The sequence below is a fragment of the Eubalaena glacialis genome, chromosome 5 (genome assembly GCF_028564815.1).
Source record: "Eubalaena glacialis isolate mEubGla1 chromosome 5, mEubGla1.1.hap2.+ XY, whole genome shotgun sequence".
Taxonomy (NCBI): Eukaryota; Metazoa; Chordata; class Mammalia; order Artiodactyla; family Balaenidae; genus Eubalaena; species Eubalaena glacialis.
The window spans coordinates 93,401,657-93,426,311 of NC_083720.1; the positions used below are offsets into that span (position 1 = coordinate 93,401,657).

The 24,655-nt window shown below is 39.9% G+C and overlaps 1 protein-coding gene across 1 annotated transcript in view; it reads right to left on the reverse strand.

Moving 5' to 3' along the window:
• Positions 1 to 24,037, reverse strand: part of BTC (betacellulin) — a 41,380-nt gene extending 17,343 nt beyond the window's left edge. The window contains exons 1-3 of the mRNA XM_061191021.1: positions 23,941 to 24,037; positions 23,454 to 23,591; positions 23,004 to 23,354 (exon numbers count right to left, since the gene is read on the reverse strand). Coding sequence (XP_061047004.1) covers positions 23,004 to 23,354; positions 23,454 to 23,591; positions 23,941 to 24,037 — 586 coding nt within the window. The remainder of the gene's footprint in view (positions 1 to 23,003; positions 23,355 to 23,453; positions 23,592 to 23,940) is intronic.
• Between the last annotated feature and the right edge of the window lie 618 nt (positions 24,038 to 24,655).

Below are 24,655 nucleotides of genomic sequence, written 5' to 3' on the forward strand. Positions count from 1 at the left end.
CATATCTCTTAGAGATATGTATTTAAATACTTATTAAAGAAATTAATGTATCTCTGATTTGCTTTAAAATAATCCAACCAGGGAAGAGGGCTGTGAGGTAGTGAGGGAAAGGCATAGATGAAACATATTGGTAACTGTTGAAGCCGGGTGGTAGGTATATCAAGGGTCACTCTGCTGTTCTCTCTACTTTTATATATATTTTTAAATATCTATAATAAGAAGTTGGAGAGGGGAGGGCAGTGGAGGAGAGATAAGAAGGCTTGGTAGTTAACTTTTCCTGAGTTCACAACCTGCTTTTGCCACTTTACAGCCATGCACATTGGGCAAGTTTTATAACCTCTCAGTTTCCTCATCAGCAAAGTGGAGATGATTATTATCTCATCTTCAGAGCATTGTGAGGATTCATCCAGGTAAGTGTGCAAAGCACTTAATACACTGCTGGCACATAATCGATGTTCAATTAAATTCTCATTATTATGTAACTGGTAGGAACAGAGTAACTTGCCCACTGGTTGTATTGACATTTATACATCTAGCCAAGGTTCTAAACTATACATGTCCTCCAGTACAATTCAGTTCAACAAATATCCACGAGCACCCAGAAACACACAGGTGGATAGGACATGCTCTGCCCTCAAACTGCTCCAAAGCTACTAAGGCAGGTAATCAGCCAACCAAGTAACCAAAACACAAAGTGATAGTATTGAACCAGAGAACAATAGTATCCAGAAAGGTCAAAGGCCAAAAGGTCTTCAAAAAGAGTCTTTCAAAACAGAAATTCTTTTCTGTCTCTGTTGAATTAGAAAAAAAAATTTTTTTTTAAAAGAGGTGGTAACTAGCGTTGGAAACAGTGAAGAGAAATAGCAACTCATATCCATTGGGGATGGGTAAATTAGTATTACATTTCTGGAGGACAATTTAGCACTATGCGTGCTAAAAGCTTAAAATTGTACATGCACTTAAATCCAGTAATTTCATTTCTAGTACTTTTTCCTAAGGAAATAATTTAACATACATAAAAAGATTTCACTACAAAATTTCTCCATGTGACATTGGTTATAAAAAATTAGAAATTACCTAAATATCTAACAATAGAGAATTGATTAAATATATGGAATACTTCCATGCAATAAAATGCTATTCAGCCATAAAAAATGATTTTCAAACATTTCAAAATATTCCTCAGTAAGAGAAGCAGGCTACAGAATAGTGATGTAGTGGGATCTGAGTGTTTGCATCTGTTTGTGATAAGTATAAAAATATCCATACAGATAAATAGCCAAAAAAGCTGGGTAAGTAAGTAGGTAGAGAGTTGCCCACAATGGTTAGAAGAAGACTTTTTCCTTAATTTTCTTTATTTGCACTTTCTTATTTTTCTACCTGAATATTCTGTTTGTTGCAACAAGAAAAAAGGAGTAGCTCAAAATTTTTTTAAAAACCCAACAATTTGGCCACCAAATTTCCAGATTTTTCCTATCTTTTATCCCAATACCTGGCCCCCTCCTATCACACTTAGAACAAACCAGAAACAATCATTTACGACTTCTCAAGCACAGAAATTGTATATTAATCAGTTTGGTAATCCTGGAATCTAACACAGAATACAATGGATATTCAACAAATGTTGAAAGATTGACCAATCTTAGGTCAATCTATAAACAAACAAACAAACTAAACAATCAATTTCTAGTGGAAAATTTTAACCATCTTCTCTTTTACTATAAAAACAGGTTTAAATCATTTTTAAATTCCCATACATGGGCTTTCTTCATGGGCAGATTCAAGAGGCATTAATTCTGCAGTTGATCTGTTCTGATGATGGAAATTGAAAAATAAACTAAATCTCATAAAGATTCAACATCTGCAAACTGAAGATGACAGTATCTCTGCCTCAGGGGTATTGTAAAAACTAAGTTGAGTAACATAAAAAAAGGCACACACAGGGCTTGGCACATAGTATACAATTTTTAGTCTTCTACTCCTTCCCACTATCGCTTATGATTTAACACATCGTTCTTTATTTCCACGTAACAGAGGAAGTCCTGATTCCATTGAAACCCTGCCCGGCCCTCCGAACATTCCGGCAGGCTGAGCCCAGGCTCTCTTCTGCTAAGGCTCACTCCACATGCTGGCATCAACTGGCAAAGGAATTCCACTGGGTAGAGCCCCTGCGGAGGACCCCTTGCGGTAGAGACATTCTCAGGCCAACCAGACACCAAGCTCAAGGCTCTGGGACAGGGTACACAGTTCCTCCTACTCCCACCTAATAATCTTCATCAGCTGGTGGTCATGAACCAAATCAAGCCTGAGCCTGAAGAACCATTTACTTAGTCTGCATAGTTTTTAAAAATTGAATCATGACAGTTCATATCAAGCCTGGATTTTCCTGCTTCTATTTAAAAAGCAGAAGGTCTGGCAACACAGATCTGAAACACCTTCATGGCAACAGCTGGCTAGAGCCTAGTAGCACGTGACCCCTTTAAATGCCACAGACCCCATCATGCTTGCTGCGTTCATTTATTTTAACTGCGTAGATCCTGACAGGCATTTGAGTGAGTGATCTGTATGGAGCGACTCAGAAATCGGAGAAATGCTCATAAAACCATCCACCCAGCATTGAAGGCTGCTTCAAAGACAAAGGCCACTCCTCTTCCATCCGTAATTCAACAGATATTTATTAAACATTTTGTGTTTGGCACTGGTGCACAACACTGAAGGTTCAAAGATAACATATTATCACTAACCTCAAGGAGCTCATATTTTGGCAAGGAAGATAGACACACAAATCTATAAGGTATAGTGTGATGAGTACAAAAGAGGTAATACAGGAATAACATAGAGTGGAGAATCAACTCTGCCTAGCAGCAAAGACTCACTGAGAAGATGGGAATTATGGTGAGTTTTTAATGAGTAATAAATGATTTTTTAAAACATCAATTGATAACTTCTAGAAAATGAAAATTGTGTAAGCAAGATAACATAATTATAGTACATTATTTGTTTCAGCAGTGGACAATATTTATATGGTAATAATAATGTAAATACTGATAATTTAACAAAATTTGTCATAAAATCAGGACCAGTAATTAGCCAACACAGACCATGTGGGGAAAGTGGCTGTGATTAATCATAATCTGTGCTGTGCTAGTTCTTAAGTGTTTTGAGTATCACCCCTATAGTAACTATACTAGAATTAGAAGAGAATCTCAATAGGTAAAAGTCTAAACCTGACAAGTCAAGAAATAGCATTATAAGCATACTGTTTAGCAATACAGAGATAAACACAGAAGAGGCACCTCAAGGGGTCAAAAGTGGTTGATTCTAGGCAGGTGAAGAGGCAGGAAGGCAGGTACGAAGATCTGCTATTCGTCGTTCTAAACTTTTTAGTACTATTCGATTTTTAAAAATCTGCGTCTATTTATTACTTTATTAAAAACAAAATTAATTTTTAAGAAAAGGATAAATAAAATTGTAATGAACCAGGGCATTCTAAATAAAAGGGACAACTTATAAAAAGACATGGCATGAGTAACTTGTCTAGTTCGCTTGGAGGGTGATTGGGGGCTTGTGATGGAAGAGGAGACTGGAGGGCTGGTAGGTCACAAATGGCCTAAGAGCCATGTTAGTTACTTTGAGTTCTGTTATGTCGCTAAAATGGGGTCATTGAAAAGTCTTAAGTGAGAAGCAACGTGATCATCTTCTTTTCTTTCAGTTTGAAAAGGTTGCTTTAATACAAATACAGGTGATTCAGACATACCTAAATGAGGTGGTGGCACACAAATCTGTATGGAGAAGAAGAAATGAATGCAAGAGATAGTCACAAAGTGAAATACAAAAAAAGACTTGGTGACTAATGGGCTAGAGTGGGAGATAAGGAAAAGGGAGTCTAGGATGACTCCGGAGTTTGTAACTAGAGTGAATGTCTGGATTGTGGTACCAATCACAAATATAAGGTATACAAGAAGACAAACAGGTTGAGGATTACTGTAGACTGAATTTCTTGTTGAAACCTAACCCCTAATGGGATGTGACGGGCCTTTGGGAGGTGATTAGGTTGTGAGGGTGGAGACCTCGTGTATGGGATCAGGACCCTTGTAAAAGACACCTCACAGAGCTCCCTTGCCCCTTCTGCCATGTGAGGACACAGCAGAAAGACGGCTGTCTATGAACCAGGAAGCAGGCTCTCCCCAGACATTGAATCTATTAGAGCCTTCATCTGGAACTTATCAGCCTCCAGAACTGTGAAAAATAAATATTTGTTGTTTACAAGCCACCCAGTCTATGTTATTTTATTATAGCAGCCCAAACTGACTAAGACAGGCATGGACAAAAATTCAGTTTTAGACACTCTGAATTTGAGATGACTGTGTCTCATTTAGAGACAGTAAATGGATATTAGATCTGGAGCTGTGGAGTGAAGTCATAGCTACGGGTTCTACATTTAGGAGTTATGAGAAATAAACTGGTATTTAATGCCACACATATTGATCTGTTAGAAAGAGCCATGTGAAAAGAGAAAGCTGATTATGGATAGAATACTGAAAAAAATCAATATAATAGAGGGGTAGAAAGAGAAGAGTCCTCAAGGGATCAAGAAGAGCCACAGAACTAAGAAGAGAGGTTTTCTAGAAGCATTTGGTCAACTGTATAAAAACTGATGGAGAATTAAAGATAAGAACTGAAATATATGCATTAGATCTGACAACCAAAAAGCACTAGCAATATCTTGCTAAAGAAATAGTAATGGCGTGAAAGCTGTGCAAATAATTGTAGATTACTCTTCACAGATGTTGAACTGAGAAAGGGAGGGGGGTTAAGATTAGTCAATATGTACAGAAAAAAAGAGTTATTTTGCTTTTGTTTTATTATGAAAGATAATTGACAGGAAGATGCCAAAGGTACAGGAGAGAGGCAAAGGATGAATTAACAGCAGAGCAGAGAGGTTGGAAAGTTTAGCCCAAAAGGCAGGGCCACTTCTGCAATTGCGATGTAGTCCTTTGCAGTCAAAGTTAGTAATTCTGGCAAGTATAACTCTATTTTGAGTGAATGGAAAGTCTTTGGAAAATAAGAGCTTAAATGTATTTTATATTCAATACATCTGATCTCATTGCTCAAGGAAATCCAAGTTCTGGTTAAAATGAGTGGGAAACATCTAATGTGTTTCTCAACTTCCACATTACTGGCATTTGGACTGGATAATTCTTTGCTGTGGGATGCTGTGCATTGTACCATGACCAGCAGTATCCCTGGCTTTTACCCACAAAATGCCAGTAGCATCCCCGCGGCTTCCTCCACCTACCACTGAGATGTCACAATCAAAACTGTCCCCAGACCTTGCCAAATGTTTCCTTGGGGGAGAAATTACATTGGTTGAGAACCATTGCAATTCTCTCCAAACTGTTTTAATAGTTTTTATCCAAAACATAGCTTTCATTTTTAATATATTCCTTTAATCTAAGTCAATTGCATAGCCTCAAAGGCTCAAATTTTGACTTCTTAAAAAATTTCTCAGGCAAAATACCATTATCTTATGGAAAGATCACCAAACTCAGTCATTAATTCACCATGTGACCTTGAGCTAATTAACACACTATCCTGACCTTTTTCCTCAAGAAAAATTAGGATCATAGGTTCCCTGCCTATTCCATAATCTAGTTCACAAAAATCAAGTAAAATAATATAGCAAAAGAATTTTTAAAGGAAGATACATTATTAAAATTATCTTTATCAGAGAACCTATTGTTCTCTGGAAACCATAATATGGAACTTAGAAACGGAAAACATAAGATCTTCATTCAAAAGAGTCAAAAATTATATTAAATTTCAAAATTAGTAAGAACCTTAGAGGTATTCAAATCTCCTACCAACCCTCAGCTCCCCTAAAAACATCGCCTGGGAGAGTTCACCTTTAAAATTTCAGCACAGAGACTTCACTCCCTTCTAAGGCATCACATTTCAATGAGACCATTCATCCATTCTTTCACTCACAATCATTCATTCATTCAAAAAATTAAGCACCTATTTCTAAAGCTCTATAAATGCTTCTTTATGTTGAACTGGTTTTTGCCTTCCCATAATTTTACTCTGCTCATTGGAATCACCTAGACTAAGTCTAATCTCTCTTTCTCGTGACTGATCCTCGTATATTTGAAGCCAGAGATCAAGTCTTCCTGAAAGGATTTCTCTTCCTCAGGCTAAACATCCTGGTTCCTCCAACCGTATTTTACCTGACATCATCAAGACCTCTCATAAGCCTTGACATCCTCCTTCAAAACAAGGTTAAAATACAGCGCCATTTTACATGGTTTGGCAAAGACAGAATAAAGTGGGGCTCTCAGCTCTCACATTGTGGGCACCATATTCCTGATAATGCAGCTCCATAGCATATCAGCCCTTTTTAACTATTCCATTAAATACAGGGGTTTTATTCTGCTTAGAATAAAAAGAAGCTCTTAAACCATTTATGCTGCCGGAAAGCTGTGTATTGATGGCTTTTTTGTTCTTTTTGTTTTTGCTCTGTTTTGTTTCATTTTAATTTTAACCTGAGAAATGATTTTGTATTGTCCGTTTTAAATGTTATTGTGTTAAATTTTACCTGTCATCCAAATATTTCACAATCTCTTTGTTTTCTTATTCTTTCATTCCGCCTATTATCCATGCCTCCCTGCTGCACATGACCTGCAGAATTCTCAGATGCATTCAAGCAATAAAAACAAAATAAAACAAAATAATGTTAAATTAGCTGCATTTGCTAAGTGACTGGATATTGAGTCCCTATTTCTGGGGTTGCTTTTTAAATACCAAATCCACTCATAAAATTAAAGACAAAAAGGAAAAGAAACCCAATTCTACTTTAGTGAGTCAAAGCTCCATTTAGTTTTATGCGCTTTGAGATTCTCAAATTAAAAATTACAGACTGTATTAAAAGTATTATCCCCATCAGCCATCTTGGAGAATGAAGTCATTGGGAACAATACAAGCATTCAAAGAGACACAGCTTGACAAGGAACATGACCCTCTGTCTCAAAGTTACTGCTAACGCTGAGGTAAGTCATACACCAGCTGGGTCAACTATTTAAAAAGATCAAATGTGACCAACCTAAACAGTCATATACGTTGTATTTGCCTCATCTCTGAGCTGAACTTTCCATTTTTAGAGCCAAGTACATTTTATATTTTTTAAATAAACATAACATTATCACAAAATGTCCATACATCTGTATTCTGATAACTTAGGATATCTTCTTTGATACCCTAACTTCTACTTGTGTTTACTAAATCCAGTGATTTCCTATGACATCACATCAATCTTATTTTAGGAATCAAACCACACTCCATGTCCCATTAGACAATTCAACTGTAAATCAACGGAGAATGTGTCAATTTATGAATATAAGCAGAAATTAGAAGAATGTTTCACAGTCAGATCTCTGATATTTCATTTATGTGAGAGGGAAGCAGTACAGATTAATAGGAAAAAGATATTTGAAGTCAAATGGGCTGTATTTGAATCCTGAATGTACCTTTTAATCACCAGCTTTGTGATAAGATTAAGTTACTCAGCATTGAACTTCAGGGTCCCCATCTGTAAACTGAGGCCCATAATATATAACTTACATGGTAACGATTTAACTATCTGTTTAAAGAAAGTGCAAAAAGTAAATTATGAATTATTAACCCCAGTAATGTCTGGCACAAGATAGGCACTCAACAAAATAGCAGCTCTAAGAGAACAGAAGTAAAAAAAGAATTCTTATTACTCTAGTAAAATATAGATTCTCAACTCTCATTAATGAATATTGACAAATTTCTACATTTATGATGTGATTTGACTTGTGTATAAAATATGCTTATGAAACAAACTACAAAAGATAAATACACATACATATTATACTTCTATAGTGCACTTATACATATGTGTTCAATGAGGAAAATCTGTATGTTGGTCTTTCCACATGCTGCTTTTTTCCAGTGTTTTTAAAAAGATATTTGACGTTAATGCACCTCAACTGATTAATAGAAATATGTCATCTTCTGCATGTATGATTCTTTGTATTTTCAGCACAGTTCTGCCATTATGCAGCATGGTGTTTATGTCAGATGGGAGTTAATGATTCAGTTGGTTAGTTAAGTGATTCAGTGATACAAATATAACAGATAAAGTCAGATCTTAGATGATACTATTTAACAGTCAAATAGATTATATTTGATTAGAAATCTAATTTTAATTTCTGAAAAATAAAGTTAACAAAATTTTAAAATTTAAATCAACGTCGGGAGTAAAAACTATAAGCATCTGGGGAATTTCCCAATGTATCTTTATTGTCAAAAAGAAAAACAGAATCTTGAGTATGCATACTATACACAAAAAGTATTTTCTACGTCCAAAAAGAGGACATGTCTAAAATGGAGTTGAAAAAAATACATTAAGTGGTGGAAATGCTGTTTAACATATTGAGCTTATGGGTGGCTGAGTAAAAACGTGTGAAATAGATTAAGTTTGACATTGATGTTCTCCTTCATCTTTTTTTAACTCCTTTTCTGTCTTTTTTTGTTGTTGTCTTTTCCCCTCCTATAAACAAGTATCCTCTTACTGCTTTAACATTTCCCCTAATAGAACATAATTTCTTTACAGATTTCCCTTTCTAAATGTATTTGCTTTCAAAGCAGACCTGCAAGGAGAGAAATTGCTTAGCTCAATAGAAATACTCTAGAATCAAGTGCCTCAACCTGGGTCTTCTGGAAAGCAGAGCCTGAGACACAGATTAAGGGGTTATCACTTTATTGGGGAGATACAAGCTCTGGGCCATGAGAATGAGAAAAAGGGAAGCAAGCAGAGAAGGAGGCAAAGCAATGCAATGTGTGTACCCATCATGCTGGGTGCAGCTCCAGAGTGCGCCACAAAGACACTGAAATGAGTGACACATTCACTCATCCATGGGCCATGTAAAAGGCTCAGAAAGGAACTGCGTCTTGAAGTAGCTCACAGAAGAAAGAATGAAGGAGGAATTTCTCTGCCCCAGTCACTTCCATCACCCATTTTCTTTTGGACAAAATTTTCCCCACTGGGTGCTGCCTCCCCCAATCTCTGGTCCCTTGGTGAGTGAGAGGCCAGAACACATGACCTGGGACATGGCCTCGAAGTCCCAAAAGAGGGTCAAGCTGGTATGAGTGGAGAGCTGATCAAGGGACAAGGGAGGTAGTTGAAAGGCCCTTAAGAAGTGCACGATTTTGTGTCCCAGTACAGTGAGGATTGGGGGCATCAGGACACCTCGGGGGAGCCTTGATCCAGGACAAGGAGAGATTTTTCTAAGGTCTCTCAAATCACACCACCTGGAGGACTGCCTATTCTATAAAACTGAAAGACAGGCTTCCAGATTTTCAGAGCCAGGAGGGGAGGCCAAGACAAGGGTAGAGAAAAAATAAGAGAGTCTTCACAAATAGTTTATGTCCATTCAAAATCAGGAGAGTAGAATATGACCTCCTTCCTCCTCCTCCAAAAAAAATTCTATTCCAAATGGTAGAAACAATATCTTGGTGTTTAAGAAGGGCTTAGAATGATGGATAACATTTTTTTTAACTCATAAAAGAACTCCACACTCTTATATTTTTAAAGCCCAGAGAGGGAAGTAACTTAATAACCTGTCATACATAAACTAACTCATACATCTGAAAGCTGTCAACACCATGATAATGCCTTTGCCAGTAAATCAACCTTTTTTATTTTTGCCATGACCGTTATTAAGTCTGTGACAACAATGACTAAATTGAATGGGAACCCTATAGCAACCTAGAGCTAGTTTCTTAGAAATCATCAGTTGTCAAAACTTGACGTTTTGAATTCTATCGCTTTATGATAAGGCCGGACCAGACAGTCAGACATTGTAGTGCTTTAAATGAAAAGCTCTGGGATAACTGAATTTCCATAATAGTTCAAAGAGAGGAGGCAAAAGGAACCATGGAAAAAGAACAATTTGTTATCGAGGAGGATTATCTGAGTGCAAAGTGAGGAGGAATAGTGGAGTTGGCTTCTGGATCCAGCGATAACACAGCCTCTGACCCATGAGGAAACAGTCATCAAACTTTAATAATGGTAAAGAAAAGAACATAGGGTGTCAGAGTAGACACTCTCCCAACCTGAAAAAGCCCCAGAATTTAGGCCCTTAAAATGTTAGGATAACTCAAGCCAACTTAACATTAACCCATTATTATCTTTATTGATCAAACCATTTGCAGAGACCAGAAACATCAATCAATCAGTCAATCAATATCAGACAGTATAATTGCCAGGTATAAAGAAAATAAATTCTAATAGAATTCCAAAAAGAGGCAATGTTAAGCTGAAGAAATTATAGGGACAACTCTCACAAAAGAAGTTGGAAACTAAACTGGACCGAAGGCAATGACGTAGAAATGAGCTGAGTGTGTTTGGGGGGACAATAAGTAAAGATGTCCAGCTGGAGTGAAGAATTATACAGAGAAGTATCAAGAAACAAGGGCCTTCTTGATGTGTGTGGTGTGACTGTGAAATAATTCAATTGATTTTCTTGTGTGACCTATGAAAATGACTCATTAAGAAATAGTCACACCACGTTTCCAGTTGAAACTTCAATGTCTGTTCACCACATCCTGAATAAAGCAGCTGACTAATCTAGAAATCAAGAAGTATTTAATAGTGGTGAATGCTGTTGGGTAGAAATCGTTAAGAAAGAACGGGGTGCATTTCTTTTGCTACCCTTCTGCGAAGGCAAATGGAAAGTGTATCGTTTCACCTGGCATCTAAATCACATTTTGTTCTTCTTACTCTCTATTACAGGATAATTATCATTTATCTAACAACAAGTAGAGAATCTTCTCACAGAAGTTTCTTATCATAGGATGTTAGAAATCTGCAATGTTAGAAATTTGTCTCCTGAAATAATAACATTTGAAATTTTTGTCAATATAATTTATCAATTATAGTTATGCTAGGGTTTTTCCCTGCCTCAACAGGATCCCAGGTCATAATTATTATCTTAATAGATGGTAAAATATAAAGAGTGCAGCGTCTTTAAGGCAAAAACTGAGCCTGGGGCAAGGGATTGATACTATGTCCCAAGATGTCCTCTCATCACATCATATGAGGGGTACATGATATCTACATGGCATTATTGGTGATGTTAACCTTGATATTTCTATTCAGGAAAAGATATGGTGTAATACAGTTTGGGCCGGGCGGGAGTGAAGTCACTCAAGTGATTTTCTTTTTCAAAATTCTTTACCATTAGCTCCCCAGGTCTCCATCTGTCCTGCGTCTTCTCCTTGCAGAGAAGTCAGCTGACAGTACCAACCTCCAAAGTACCCCCAAAGTGAAGTAACATTATAGTAGCATCTATAATTCATGGAGTCATAAGAACCTTTGGTGGTCATTTGGTCCAACTCCTACCTCACTAGGAATCACCTCTACACAGCTTCCCATGAATGCAATCCAGACCACAGACATGCCCAGGCATGGGAAGATCACCACATCCCAAGGCAGCTGATTCCATTTTTTCAGAGCTCTACTTGGGAGAAAATTTCCTAAATTAATGTGAGAGCTGTCTTCCAGGAATGTTAGTTCATTAATCCAAGTTGTATACTCTGAACTACACAGAGGAAACCTTTGTTGGGTCAACTTTTCAACTATTTGAAATTGACTCTCATAACCAAAACTTTCTCTTTTCTACCCACCACCCTGACCTCTATCCTTCTATCCTTTCAGTTGTGTGTGTGTGTGTGTGTGTGTGTGTGTGTGTGTATGTGTGTGTGTGTCTTTGGCTTCCCCATCAATCTCCTCTCTCTTGTCTTTCCAGAGCATCAGTGATTTCCTCAGAGCTCACTCACCAGTGACCTCCTCCTGGGCCTCAGCCTCCTCCATCTCCACAGTATTTGATATGGTTGATCTTCCCAAATCTTCCATCTAAAACTCACCCTCCTCTTGGCTTCTTGACTTATCCTTCCCTTTTCACTCAACTCTGCCAGTTACTTTTCTGACTCCCACACCATATATGGGTGCCATCAACACGCTACTTTCAGTCCTTTTTTCTTCCGATCACTTTTATTGTGGTAAAATATATACAACATAAAACTTACTATCTTAACCATTTTTAAATAAACCATTCAATGATATTAAGTACATTTATATTGTTGTACAACCATAACCACCTGATCTCCAGAATTCTTTTTATCTCACAAAACTGAAACTCTATACCCACTAACTCCCCATTTCCTGCTCCCCCAATCCCTGGCAACCACCATTCTACTTTCTATCTATGATTATGCCTTGGTTTTCTTTTTCATAATGCCATTTGATCTCACAAAATACCCATAGACTTAGTGTTGGAACAAATATGTACTGAGGGTTTACTGTGTGCTAGGCACTGTGCTAGAGCCTGAAATTATAATCAGCTAAATGATTCATTTATATTTTCAGCCCTATTTTCTAACCAGATGATTGTCCAAACTGGCTGGCCATTAAAATTTCCTGTAGAGCCTTTTTTGTAATAATTTTTTTTTATTTTGTAATAATTTTAGATTTACAGAAAAGTTGCAAAGTACACAGCATTCCTGTACACCCCTCACCCACTTTCATTTCCTCTAATATTATCATCTTTCACTACTGTGGTACATTTATCAAAATTAAGAACCAGCATTGGTAGATTACTATTGACTAAACTCAAGACTTCATTCTGACTTCATCAATTTTCCATTAATGTCCTTTTTATGTGTCAAAACTCTTAGGAATTTGGCATCTTTGATGACATTTACCCTGACCACTTGGTTAAGGTAGTGTTCACCAGATTTTTGCACCGTAAAGTTATTTATTTTTTTTCCTTTTCATACTCTATTCTCTGGAAGCAAGTCACCAAATCCAGATCCTACACTCAAAGAGGTCAAGGAATTAAGCTCTACCTCCTAGAGGGGGGAGTATCCACCTCTATTATTTGCAGTTATTCCACAAGGAAAATTTGTTTCTTCTCCTGGAAAGTCTTTAAAAATTTAGATTCATAGGGACATGTCAACCAGACTTTAGTAGGTCTGGGGAGAGGTCTAATAATCTGTACTTTTTGCTTTTCTTGGAAGAACAATCAGACCTGGGGTCCACTGCTCTAATTTGAAGTCAACATCCATATTTCCAAATGCTCATAAGACTTCTGAATGTCTCAAAAGCAGTTCACATCCCTACCAGAAAAAGGAAGTTCTCTTTCACATATGGCACCATAAATTCTTGTTCTCTCCCAGGTTAACAGTGTTGGAAACAGCTTTAATTCTTTTTTTGTTACTTAGACAAGTCATTACGTCATATAAATTGTTGCTTAGAAATATTTATTGAATTTATTCCTTTCCCTCCATTGCCTGGTCCAGGCTTTCTGGGCTAGGTAAAACCAATCTTAAAACCACTGCACTCCCTGTATAATTCCCCTATTGAAAATATCACAGTAGCTACCCATTATCCATTATTATTGCACTCCCGAGAAGGAGTCCTTCTAACATGAGTTAGGGACAAAATGATGCCCTTAATGGTAGAGAATGGAGCTGTCACAGAATAAAGTGAGGTCTTCTGTGAGAAGAATAAAGTTCATTCCCATTTAGTTTCCTCTAAGTGTTATGTGGTCATGAGCCAGTTCCCTGAATCTGTCCTCTTGGATAAGTCTCTTTCTCCAGGTGACACTGCTACTCTAAGATGGGTGTGGGGCTACCCCCTGGTTATGAGCCACCTCCAGCCTTAGAAAACCTAGCTGTACATCGTTAGGAACCTTGAAGCAAACCACTCAGGTCAGCCTCTGATCTGTACTTAGCTCTTCACCAAGCTATAGGGCCTCCAGTAAAAATGGAGTCTAGACATTCCCACAGAATTAAAACAGGTTCCTCAGGTAGGAGACCATATAATATTTTAAAATAAGGTCTTGACATATAATTAAAAGCATAAATGTATGTAAATTACAAAACCTCCTAGCTCCAGTTCCTTGGAAATCCTGCAAAGATGTCACTGCATTGAGAATTCAGGATCCTGGGGGAGGGTGTAGGTTACGCTGCCTGTGGGGTAAGGGTGTTGGTGGCCAGCGATGAGTTGCTTTCTCCAGCAAACGCTTCAGGACCAAAGAGCCGAAGGCATGACAACCAGGACACTCATCGGCAAAAAAAAAAAAAAAAAAAAAATTTAAAAATTCAGGATCCTGCCTAATGTCCTCATTCTGAAAAACAAGTCCTTATTCAGTCAATATTTCCCTCAATACCACACAAAATCAACTCTTTGTTCTATGCTTTGAGTCTGCTCACTCTCTGCTGCACCAAAAAAAAGAAAACAAGTAATTAATTTATCCACCTTCTAATTTTTCTCCCAATTTTTTCCTCTACCACCATCGTGGAAAAACTAACTCAATTCCCTGTTTCCTTGGTGATATTTTTTTCACAATCACTTCAGCCCATAATAAATTCTCCTTCTCTGAGATGTTTAGCCTGTACTAGGTAATTTAAACTCTGTTAAGTATTGAACTACTTACTATACGATGTTTCATTTCTGATGAACATTTATACCCAATATAATACAAACTCTTTTTGGAAAGACAGCGACTTGGACAGCTCTCCTTAATACTAAACACAGTATTAGACACACTTTATAATAGTATTAGACACACTTTAAAATAGTACAAATACTTAGTTATGTCTTCCTCATTATTACATGTTTTAGAAATAAAGACTGTACTTCCCAACAACCGACCCAACACTATGCCACAGTGGTTCGGGATAAATTCTTGCTTTTGGATAAGTTCCCGTTTTGCCGATAGTGGTAGTCAATATCTCAATGTCATGAGCAAATCTCATTCTACCAGGTCAGCCTACTCCGGAATAGGAGGTACAGCCGCCATCTCAGTGAGGAACTGTCTAAAATAAGTCATTGTTAGCAAATTCGAAGACATTAAAGATGGAATATAAACAGATGCTGGAAAACAGTTCTAGTTTCTGATTGTGGCAGCTAGGAAAGCACGCGCATGCGCACATGCTGAAATTACAAGGTTTACGTCAAGATCTTTGCGACGCGCTATGAGAAGCTACGGGTCTAGGAGAACTTCCTGGCCTGTGTGCATTCAGATTTATTCTTTGAACAAATATATATTGAGCACCTACTATGCATAATAATCCTCTAGGCACTGGGAATATAGCTGTGAACAAATCAGACAAAAATCCCTACCATCGTGGTACTTACATTCTAATGGAACTGTTTAAAGAACTGTTGAAAGCATGGTTATGATTTCTATTTTTTTTTTTTTCCTTTGCTTGCTTCCAGTGGTGAATATTACAGCAATTTCCTTTGATCAAAGTACAAACACACTCCAGCTGGCTTAAATGAACACAATGATTCTATTTCTCCTTTTTAGACATACCTATGAAATACTTTAAAAGTTATCTACATATTCACAAAGTTAAGAATATTAATAAATATTGAGTATTTTCTAGCCAACTATTCTACTAAAATCTTTTCCTGCATTATCCCATTTTATCCTCAAAACACTCCTGTGTCCCTAGATGATAGGTACTATTATCATTATTATCATTCTATACATAAGAAAATGCAGCACAGGGAGATTAAGTAACTTTCTCAATGTTACAAGACAATTATTACGGAAAAACTGAATATTTATGCATGGCTGTCTGCTCCTCAAAATCTAAAAAAAATTATTTTGTCATTAGAAAACTTTTCTAAAACAACTTGTTTATTTTCCATTTGTCTGACATTTAGAAATGAATTTTGACATTGCATCATCATTCATTCTTCCAAAATGACAGTTTATTTCTTTTTAGTTAAGGCAATTATTTGTATAACCCCAATAAATGAGACAACCCCATTTTGATGAGATTAAAAGTATTAAAATTATCTTGTAAATATTTCATTTTTCTCTGCTAGTGAAGGCTCACTTTTTATCTGATTCACCTTAAGATGTTGGGTTTTGGTATCAGTGCCAGGAAAGTGCTGGAAAGCTTTTCACTGCATAAAACTAGGATCAAAATTGGCAGTTGAAGAAGAATCTATAGACTTTTTTTTAGAAACAGATAAGCACTTTGCTTTTACAGTGGCATTTCTTACATTTGTTCCTTCCTATCAAAGCCAGCCAAAATAGAACTCTTGAGAATTTTTATCTATTGCCTATTTCATAACTAATGGGAGCAGGAATTTGAGAAATAAAGGCAAGGGAAAGTTTTTCCACCAGTTGGTAGACCCTAATTACATTTCAGAAGTACCCAGAATTTAAAAATCCAAATTTTTTTAAATTAATGATTTCTTCTGTGCTTTCCAATTATCCATTATAATAGCTCATGTTAATCCAGAACTTAACTATGTTCCAGGCACAGTTTAAGTGCTTTATGTAGTCACTCTCTTAGTCCACATAATACTCTTGGTTCTATTGCTGTCAGCTTTTACAGATGAGGAAACTGAGGCCAAGAGGGTTTAAGAGATTTGTCCAAGATTAAGGAGTTGGTAAATTGCAGCAGCAGGGGAGTCACACCTAGATGGTCTGGCTCAGAGCCTACACTCTTGACTACAACATCACGTTGACGCAGGATATGCTCTCTTTACTCCTCAGGAATAGGCCTACAGGTCCAATCAGGGGGAATGTAAAGCAAGGTCACCTCTCTCCGTTTGCCCTAAGGAGTGTGCCCTAAGTGTCATAGTGTTGCAAGCAGTCCAGGAAAGTGCAGGAGTCACCCACAGGTTCAGGTTCATTTAAGGATAGGGTCAGAGTAGGATGGCCACAGTGATTCTAGGCACAGACCAAAGGAAAACACCTGGTCTGATCAATGCCAACTGTTCACTACCAGCTGGGATGGCCTGGGCCTGGGATATGAGTAGGCAGGTATCCTGGCTGGGATGAAGAGCCAAGAGTCCAAGAACATGAGGTATAGCCAGAGCCTGGGGTGCCACAGATGTATGGGTAGGCAGCAGAGAAAGCAAAGATGGTAGGAGACTGCTAGAATGAACTTAAATGCTTTTAAAATAAGTCAGGAGAACTGGGTTCCTCTTAAATACAGTGATATGTCCTTGTACTATACTTTAGTGTCCTATCGCCCACTGTCTCCCCCATTCAGCAACAAATATTTATCTACTATGATCCAGGCACTGTCACTTCATCCTCGTTGTTCAGGCTCATAAAGCCAGAACCTTAGACAAGTTACTTAATGCCTCTATGCCTCATATCCTTGTCTACAAATGGGAATAATCCATTATGTCTAGCTTGTGTGTTCAGTGGATAGTGTTATATGGGGGAAACAAGTTATTACACTCCTAGAATAATGCCCAGCATGCATACTACATAACTGCTCTGCTATTATTTTTGGTGTAAAGATCAATGAGGTAATGGTATGAAAATGCTCTTTCAATTGTGAGGGTCCCCAGAATGTAAAGAGTTATTATGGTGAGATTCCATACCCAAGGTTAAACAGATATCTGAATGCATAGTAGCATCTTGTGTCAGTCACCCTATGAGACTGGACCAGTCAAATGTCAGAAACTCAGCAGGAAGGTGGTCATGAACAAGTCGAGTCTGGGTCTCCTAAAACGGCCTCATTCAGCTCTGATGACAATTTCCTGTCCTTATTACTGGGCTTTCTGCACTAGGGGCAGAGGTAAGCCTTCCTCTCCTACTCTGGACAGGCCTGGACGGTGTGGTTCACAGTACTTAGATCTAACCATCAAGGAATCCAGACAATTGATAGCTGTGAAATATTTACACATAACATTAGCCAGAGAAGTCCTCAACACTAAGTCAGACTGCATTCAGCCTCCCAGCAAACCTATCTCAACTTCTACAGGCGCCACCAAAGGTTTTCTATATATTTAATACTAAGCAGAAACCCGTGAACATAACAACTTGGTTACTCCCAGCTAATGAAACACATGTGCATTAGAAGAAATTCTAATCAATTAAGAGAGCAAATCACCTCACACCTCACAGAATTCAAAGGGCATTTTTTAATGAACCATTGGAGAATGCCCTGAGTCCAATGCTTTTCCCTCCCCGCTTGAAACACCTATTTGAAAAGCCTATATTTTTGACTGATGAGATCTGCCCTTGAACCAAATATATGAGGGATAGGTAGCATTACCGAACACGAGAAACAGAAGTAGACTTACTACTTGCCAAACAAAAGTCCATCTGTGAAAGGATCTCTATCAAGACGGGAAGCAAGTCCCAAGTAAGAAGAGATGAAGAAACACTACCTTCTACATCATCTCTGAGTAGTGGGCATGTTTTGCCAACAAGAAATAGAACTGTTTTCTTTACTGAAACTGCTGTTCCTTTAATGCCTGGGCATTGTCACACACAGCCACTTGCATTCACTCATTCATTTAACTAATATGTTTTCAGCTCCCACTATGTGCCAGGAACTCTTTATACATCTCAACATCTCAAACATAAGGCTAATGGAATGAGTAAATCCATGGTTTTGCAAAGAGAAAAATGCTATATTAGTAACTCATCCTGTTATACAACCAACTGAGGCACTTTGAAATAAGAAGGCTGAACACAAACATTGTTATACATTTTGTCACTGTTTCAGAATCACTGCTTCTGGTCTACAGGTCAGGTAAATAATATACTACATATCCTCAAAAAAATGTAAAGAATGAATAAAAGTACTTCTTCGCTATTTGACTTGATCTTGCTGATAATCAAAGTAGGTTACTATCCAACTGATGTAAATTAAGATTAAATACCCAATCTCTCTCCAACCATCTAAAAAATCTCCTCATTTCTTTAAAATCTAGCAATTATAGATTCATTTGGGCTACCAAGATCCCTTTTTTAAGACACAGATATGGCTGGGCAAACTGCAGTCATTAGCAGTACAAAGCATAGCCATTTTAATCAGATGACTTTCCTCTTAAATTTTACTTTGGGGGACTCTTGACCAACTGGAATATGGATTCTTTGTGGATCCAGGGGTTTGTCTGCAGTTTTAGAAGTGTATCAGGATCGTGGCTTAAGCCTAAACTGCATGCAGCCCAGATTCTGGCTTATTTGGACCCTCCTGGGAAGGCACTAATTCTAGCGGAGAAGTTGACAAGCATGGTTCATGGATTAGAAGGGTGACTCGGACTACAGCTTGGTGCTGTTTCTCTGACTGTCCCCTCAGCCTCCTAGTGACATTCATGCCTCCTAGTGACATTCATGAGTTGATTACTATCAGAGGGTGAGAAAAAAACAAGATGAGGCTTTCCCGCTGGGCTCTCCGTGGATTTCAGGAGCACAGGGTACTGGGGTGAGCAGTCTCTACAGAGATGGGGCAGTGCCAGGGGCATGGACAGACACATGGACTCTCTGTCCTGGGCACCTTTGACCTCAGCACAGATAGTTGCAGGCCAAGCATCAGCAGGGCCACCTTCAGTGGGGCACAACAAAGCTTGTCTGCATTATTGGGATCTTTCTTCCAGAATTATTTGGGAATTTCCACACAAAAACTGAGAATGGAGCAATAGCAAAATTTGATTTGTAACACTTGTTAATATGCAAGTGTGGCCTGTGAAACCTGGGATTTTTGAAGAGGAAAAAACTCCCAATGCCCTTCTAAGCCCAAAAGCATATCTGAAGAGGCAAATTCTAAAATCTTCACCATGTGGGGCTTCAGCTACTTCCTTTGTACAATGAGAATTTTCCCTGCTGCCACCTACTTGCTTTACAACTTGAAACCTAGATATTACATCATGAATACATTCATATTCTCAAGAAGTTAAAAAAACAACTTACATATATTAATGGTTTAGATTTTAATAAGGAGGGGAACATATTTTTGACCTTAAAACTCACTCATCTTTTTAAAAAGAAATGGTTTTTTCCCTTTTTCACTAATTATGATTTTAGCTTTAGTTTGTTATAGCAATTGGATGAGAGGGAGAAATTTAAAAACAGAATAAATAGGGAGTCCAATTTCTTCAAGATTAAAAAAAAACTTTAAACAAAGTTATTGCCCCTTTACCATATTTACCATATTTACCTAAGAAGGAAGCATCCAACCAAGCATTGTTTGGTTCTCTTTGTTAAGGTAAAGTTTACAGGAAACAAAGATCCATTACAAGTAAATGGAAGTTAAATATTATTGTAAATAAATTTTCTCTTAAATTCCCAGTAGAAATGTTCGTTAAAGATCAGCAGAATGTCAAGTTGGTAAGCACCTTAGTCTCATCTAAAGCAACTCGTTTATTTTATAAATGAGAAAAACAATGCCCAGAAAATTGTAACTTACAGACATCTCAAGTCACGGAACGGCAGAAGCTGGAACCAGGTCTCACTCAGGTCAGGCTGGAACCAGGTCTGCTCAGTGCCAGCTCTAAAGGCACTTTCACTGTGACATACACACACACACACATACACACGCGCGCACGCACACCTAGAACATCACACAGCCATTGCTCACATTCTTTTCGAGAAGTAAATAAGATAACATGTGACTTAAATTAGGAATGAGACTTAAAAGTTAAATAGGACCATTTAATGGAAACACTGATGTCAACAAATTACATCCTTTGGCATTTTGCAAGGAGTGGAGCCTCTTAGGGAGTCTAGAGACTGAATTCAATTCCCTAAACCAAACATTCAACAAGGCAGTTGCACACTTAGGTTACCCTGAGTTACAACAGCACTGGATTAAAATTCTGTTTTGTTTTTTTCATTTCTGCCTTTTGACAAGTTTTGAGAAAAAAATAAAGTACCGTGTGATAGTAAATAGGGAAGAATGTCCATCAACCTGAAATAGTCATTTCTACCATAACACTTCTGCTGGCACATCACCCTAATCTTGTCCTGTATTAGCTTGTGCCTGGATTATACCTGAGACAATCAGGTCCTCTGGCCCTCTCCCCTCCTCCCACACTGCACCCCACTGCCAGGTTTATCTCCTTAAATCATTGTTTGTATTATATCACTCTGTATTCAAGACCTATGATGGTGTGTGATTAACTGTTTATTGATTTATATCAAAATATTTTAATCTGGCTTTTTTGGCTCTTCATAATTTGTCTGCCTCTCATCAGTTCTGCTTTCTGGCAGGCTGACTGCCTGTATCTCTAGGAAATCAATCTCATTCCCATCACCAACCCTTTACTAAATGCTTTTACTGCCTTTCGGCCCCCTCTCTCCCCTACTACTGATATTTCAAATCCTACCAAGTTTCAATCCTACCCACTCAGGTCCTCCATGCAATCTCCCCACTGCTCCATCCCTCCCTGCTGAGCTCTCCTTTCTCCGGTTTCATGACTTTTTCTCCTATTGTTTCACATCTGTTAGTCCTGCATTCCCAACTTCAACATAACATCTTTTAGGGCAAGAATCATGTCTTAGGACTCTCTTGAGCCCTCCTCCCACCCTCATTCCCATATACTCTAGCATCTTGCTGACTGTAGCAGATTTTCAGTAAACACTTTGACAGTAGGACAGACGGGATAAAATGGAGGAAGAGAATGCCAGCTTCATCCAAGTGATGCTGGCAAAAGCATAGTACTGTCTCTAGGCCTAACTCTCAGGTCCATTGCCCTTCTTCAGGCTCCACATCACTCCATCGCTAAATTGTTTCTGACCTCTTCCTCTGCAGGGTTTGTAAATCAGTCCTTTCTCTCTAACCATGATCTAAGTCTGATCCACTTCTTACCAAGGTCATGACACCTTTAAGGCACCTCTCTTATTCCAAGGACACAGCCAAATGGAGGTTTCCATTTAGATCCCACCTCTTTTCCTCCATAAGAGAAAGCCTGGCCCTTTCCAGGCTGGCCCTTTCCAAGTGTCTTTCACATAGACACTTCAGCTGTGGAGACGCTCCTCCTCCCACATTGATGCCCCAAGCCCAGATGTCCCTACTCCTCATCCCAGCTAGGACTACAAAATATTGCCAGTTTCCCTTCCCTCTGCCTGCACCCCGCACAAATGACCATGATGCAGAGGGGATGTCTTGCAGTAGTAGGATTTTCCCACTTAAGTATCTACCTGCTACCTTCCCATACTAGAGGGTGAGGGGAACCTTGCTTCCAGCAGTATAAACTTGCCCCAGCATCCGAAGTTCCAGCTCTCTCTCTGCCAGCACTGACTCCCAAGGAGGTGAGGAGAGCCTCCCGGGAGGGCCAGGCATCCTACCGCTTCTCCCACGGGCCACTCTTCCCTCACACCAGGTGACCGACCACACCCAGTAGTCCTTAACCTAACCACCCAAGTTTCACCTTCAAAGTGAAGAAAAGTTTTCTCTCTGCAACTTCTCCTTAAAATAGGAAATAATATATTCCAAGTAAAGCATCTATGTGTTTCATCAATAGTGCCCTCAGGAAAATATGTCATCTCCCTTTCCTTTTGTTTCCCTATCAGGAACAGGAGATCCAGGTCTCAAATGTTGAATCTTTTTTCCCTCCTCCTGGCTCCTCCCAACTTCGCCGGCAAGAAAGGGGTGGAATAATTCACTTTCGGGCCTTCCTCAGCTCTCGTCTCTCCGGGGTCGTCCCCTTCCTCTCTCTAGCACGCGCCCAGGGTGCCCAGGCAAATTGCTCTCCACCTTGCTCCGCACTCCCGGCGGCCTGCATCTCAAGCCAAGGAGTTCCCTTTCCTCTTCTTCCCAGGGGATGTCTTTGCGGTCTAGTCTCCGGGGCTCCCGCTTTGGTGGATTTTCAAAAATCGCCCACCTGCCACACCTCCTCGCTCGCGGGCACCGCGCTGCAACGCCCAAGAGCACCTGCGCCCCGGCCCTCCGCTCTGCGCCCGCCCACGGGATCCCTTCCGCCCTCGGACCGCCCCCTGCGCCCAGGGCCGCCGCAACAGGTGCAGCCCCAGGTGCCCAAGTGCCGGATCCTTAACCTCGTGCTACCCCAGTCGTCCAAGTTCTTCGACCCGGCCCTGCCAACCCCAGGGCCCCCTCGGGTCCAAATGCCAGCGCGGAAAGCTCGCCCTCCCTGCGACTCCACCCTAGACTTTCCTCCTGGGTCTCCAGCGCCCAGTGCGGCCACTTACCCAGGGCGAGGGCCAGGAGCAGTGGCAGGGAGCTGGCGCCGCTGCCCGGGGCGGCCCGGGCCATCAACCCCGCTGCCGGGCCCAGCAGCCCCGAGACGAGTCTCCCGCCTCCTCCTGCGCCCCCTTCCCGGGCCACGGGCGCCCGACGGGGTGCCTGGAAACGAATCCCGGAGCTAGCAGGAAGCGAAACTACTCCCCAGGCTGGCACCCGGCTACCGGGCGGGCGAACACTACCCCAGGCGGGCGGCCGACAGGCTACGCGAGTGTCGCCGGGAAGAGGGAGCCTCCTATTTATCCGCGCTCTTTCTGCACACACCCCATCGACGAGGCGCAGGACTTCGTCGTGGTGGCCTCCACGCCGTTCCCACCCAAGTTACCCCACACCCACACTCCGGGACACTTGCGGGCTGCCCTCGGGCCAGCTCACCCACTCCCCCTGCTGGGTCGCACCTGACGGTTCATTTCCCTCCCCTTGGGGAGTCGAGGAGGTGGGGAGAGAGCGGAGAGAGAGCGCGTGGAGGGGTCCGAGGTGCGGGGCCTGCGGGCCGCCGTGGAGCAAGCCGGCTCTCAACTCCCTCCCCGAGCCCACTGAGCGAGAACGGCAGACCCGGACTGCTCTGGAATTCCAGCTCCCCTTATTTCAGCCAATTGCTGGTGTCCTGGAGGGACCAGAGCCAACACTCACTGTGGTTAACCTCAGGCATTTGACAATTTCCAAGCTTCTCTTTTCCATATATAATTTGTTGAATATCTGGGAGTGTGGACTCACCAAGAGCTACTTTAAGAATGTCACTTATATTTTTTATTTCTCCATTTACTCGTCTACCCATTGTATTTTCATTTAGTTATTTAATTCATCAACTCTGTTGGATCTATAAGAATAAGGAGAATGCTTTTTGCCTGGGGCTTGCCAAGCACTATCTCTACCTCAACACACCTCTTCTTTGAGGAGACGTGAAATCTGATGGTTCTGCACCAAGCATTTCCTGGAACACAAAGGCATCCTCACAGCGTTCAAAGACAGAAAGCAGCATCCAATTTTACCTTACATGATTAATATGTTTGTCTCCAAAATAACTAAAGGGTACAGCAGTTTTCGTACTGATCTGTATTCCTCTTGCGTGATCAATATGTGTAATCATGCCTCCTCAGTACAGAAGTTGTATTTCTATAGCACCCGAAAGTCCAATAAACATTCATTTACATAAGAAATGCAGTTCAGATGTCTTCCCCTTCCTCCCCATTGTTTAAATTAAACAAATTATTATGTGCTTTTCTTCGACAAGTGACATTTCATTTCAAAACCAATTCACATTATTTTAGTGCGCCAGGCAACCAATATATCCAGAGGAATAAAAATCAGTTGGTAATTTCCAGAATCCCATTCTAGCACCCACATGACAGCTCATAAAGCATCTATGAGAAGACAGACATGAGATTTAGAGAATTCAAGGTTGTGAGATAGACAGTTACTGCACCCCAGATAAAAAGGGCAAGAGCACACGAAGCCAAGGGGATTTGACATCATCTCCCTCCTTTCCATCTCCATCCTTCCCTTTTCCTTTCTGATATTGTCTCCTTCCCTCAGGATCAGGGCCCTAGGTGAAGGCGTCTTTCACTCTGAGACGGCACCCTAGCCAACAACTGTCCTG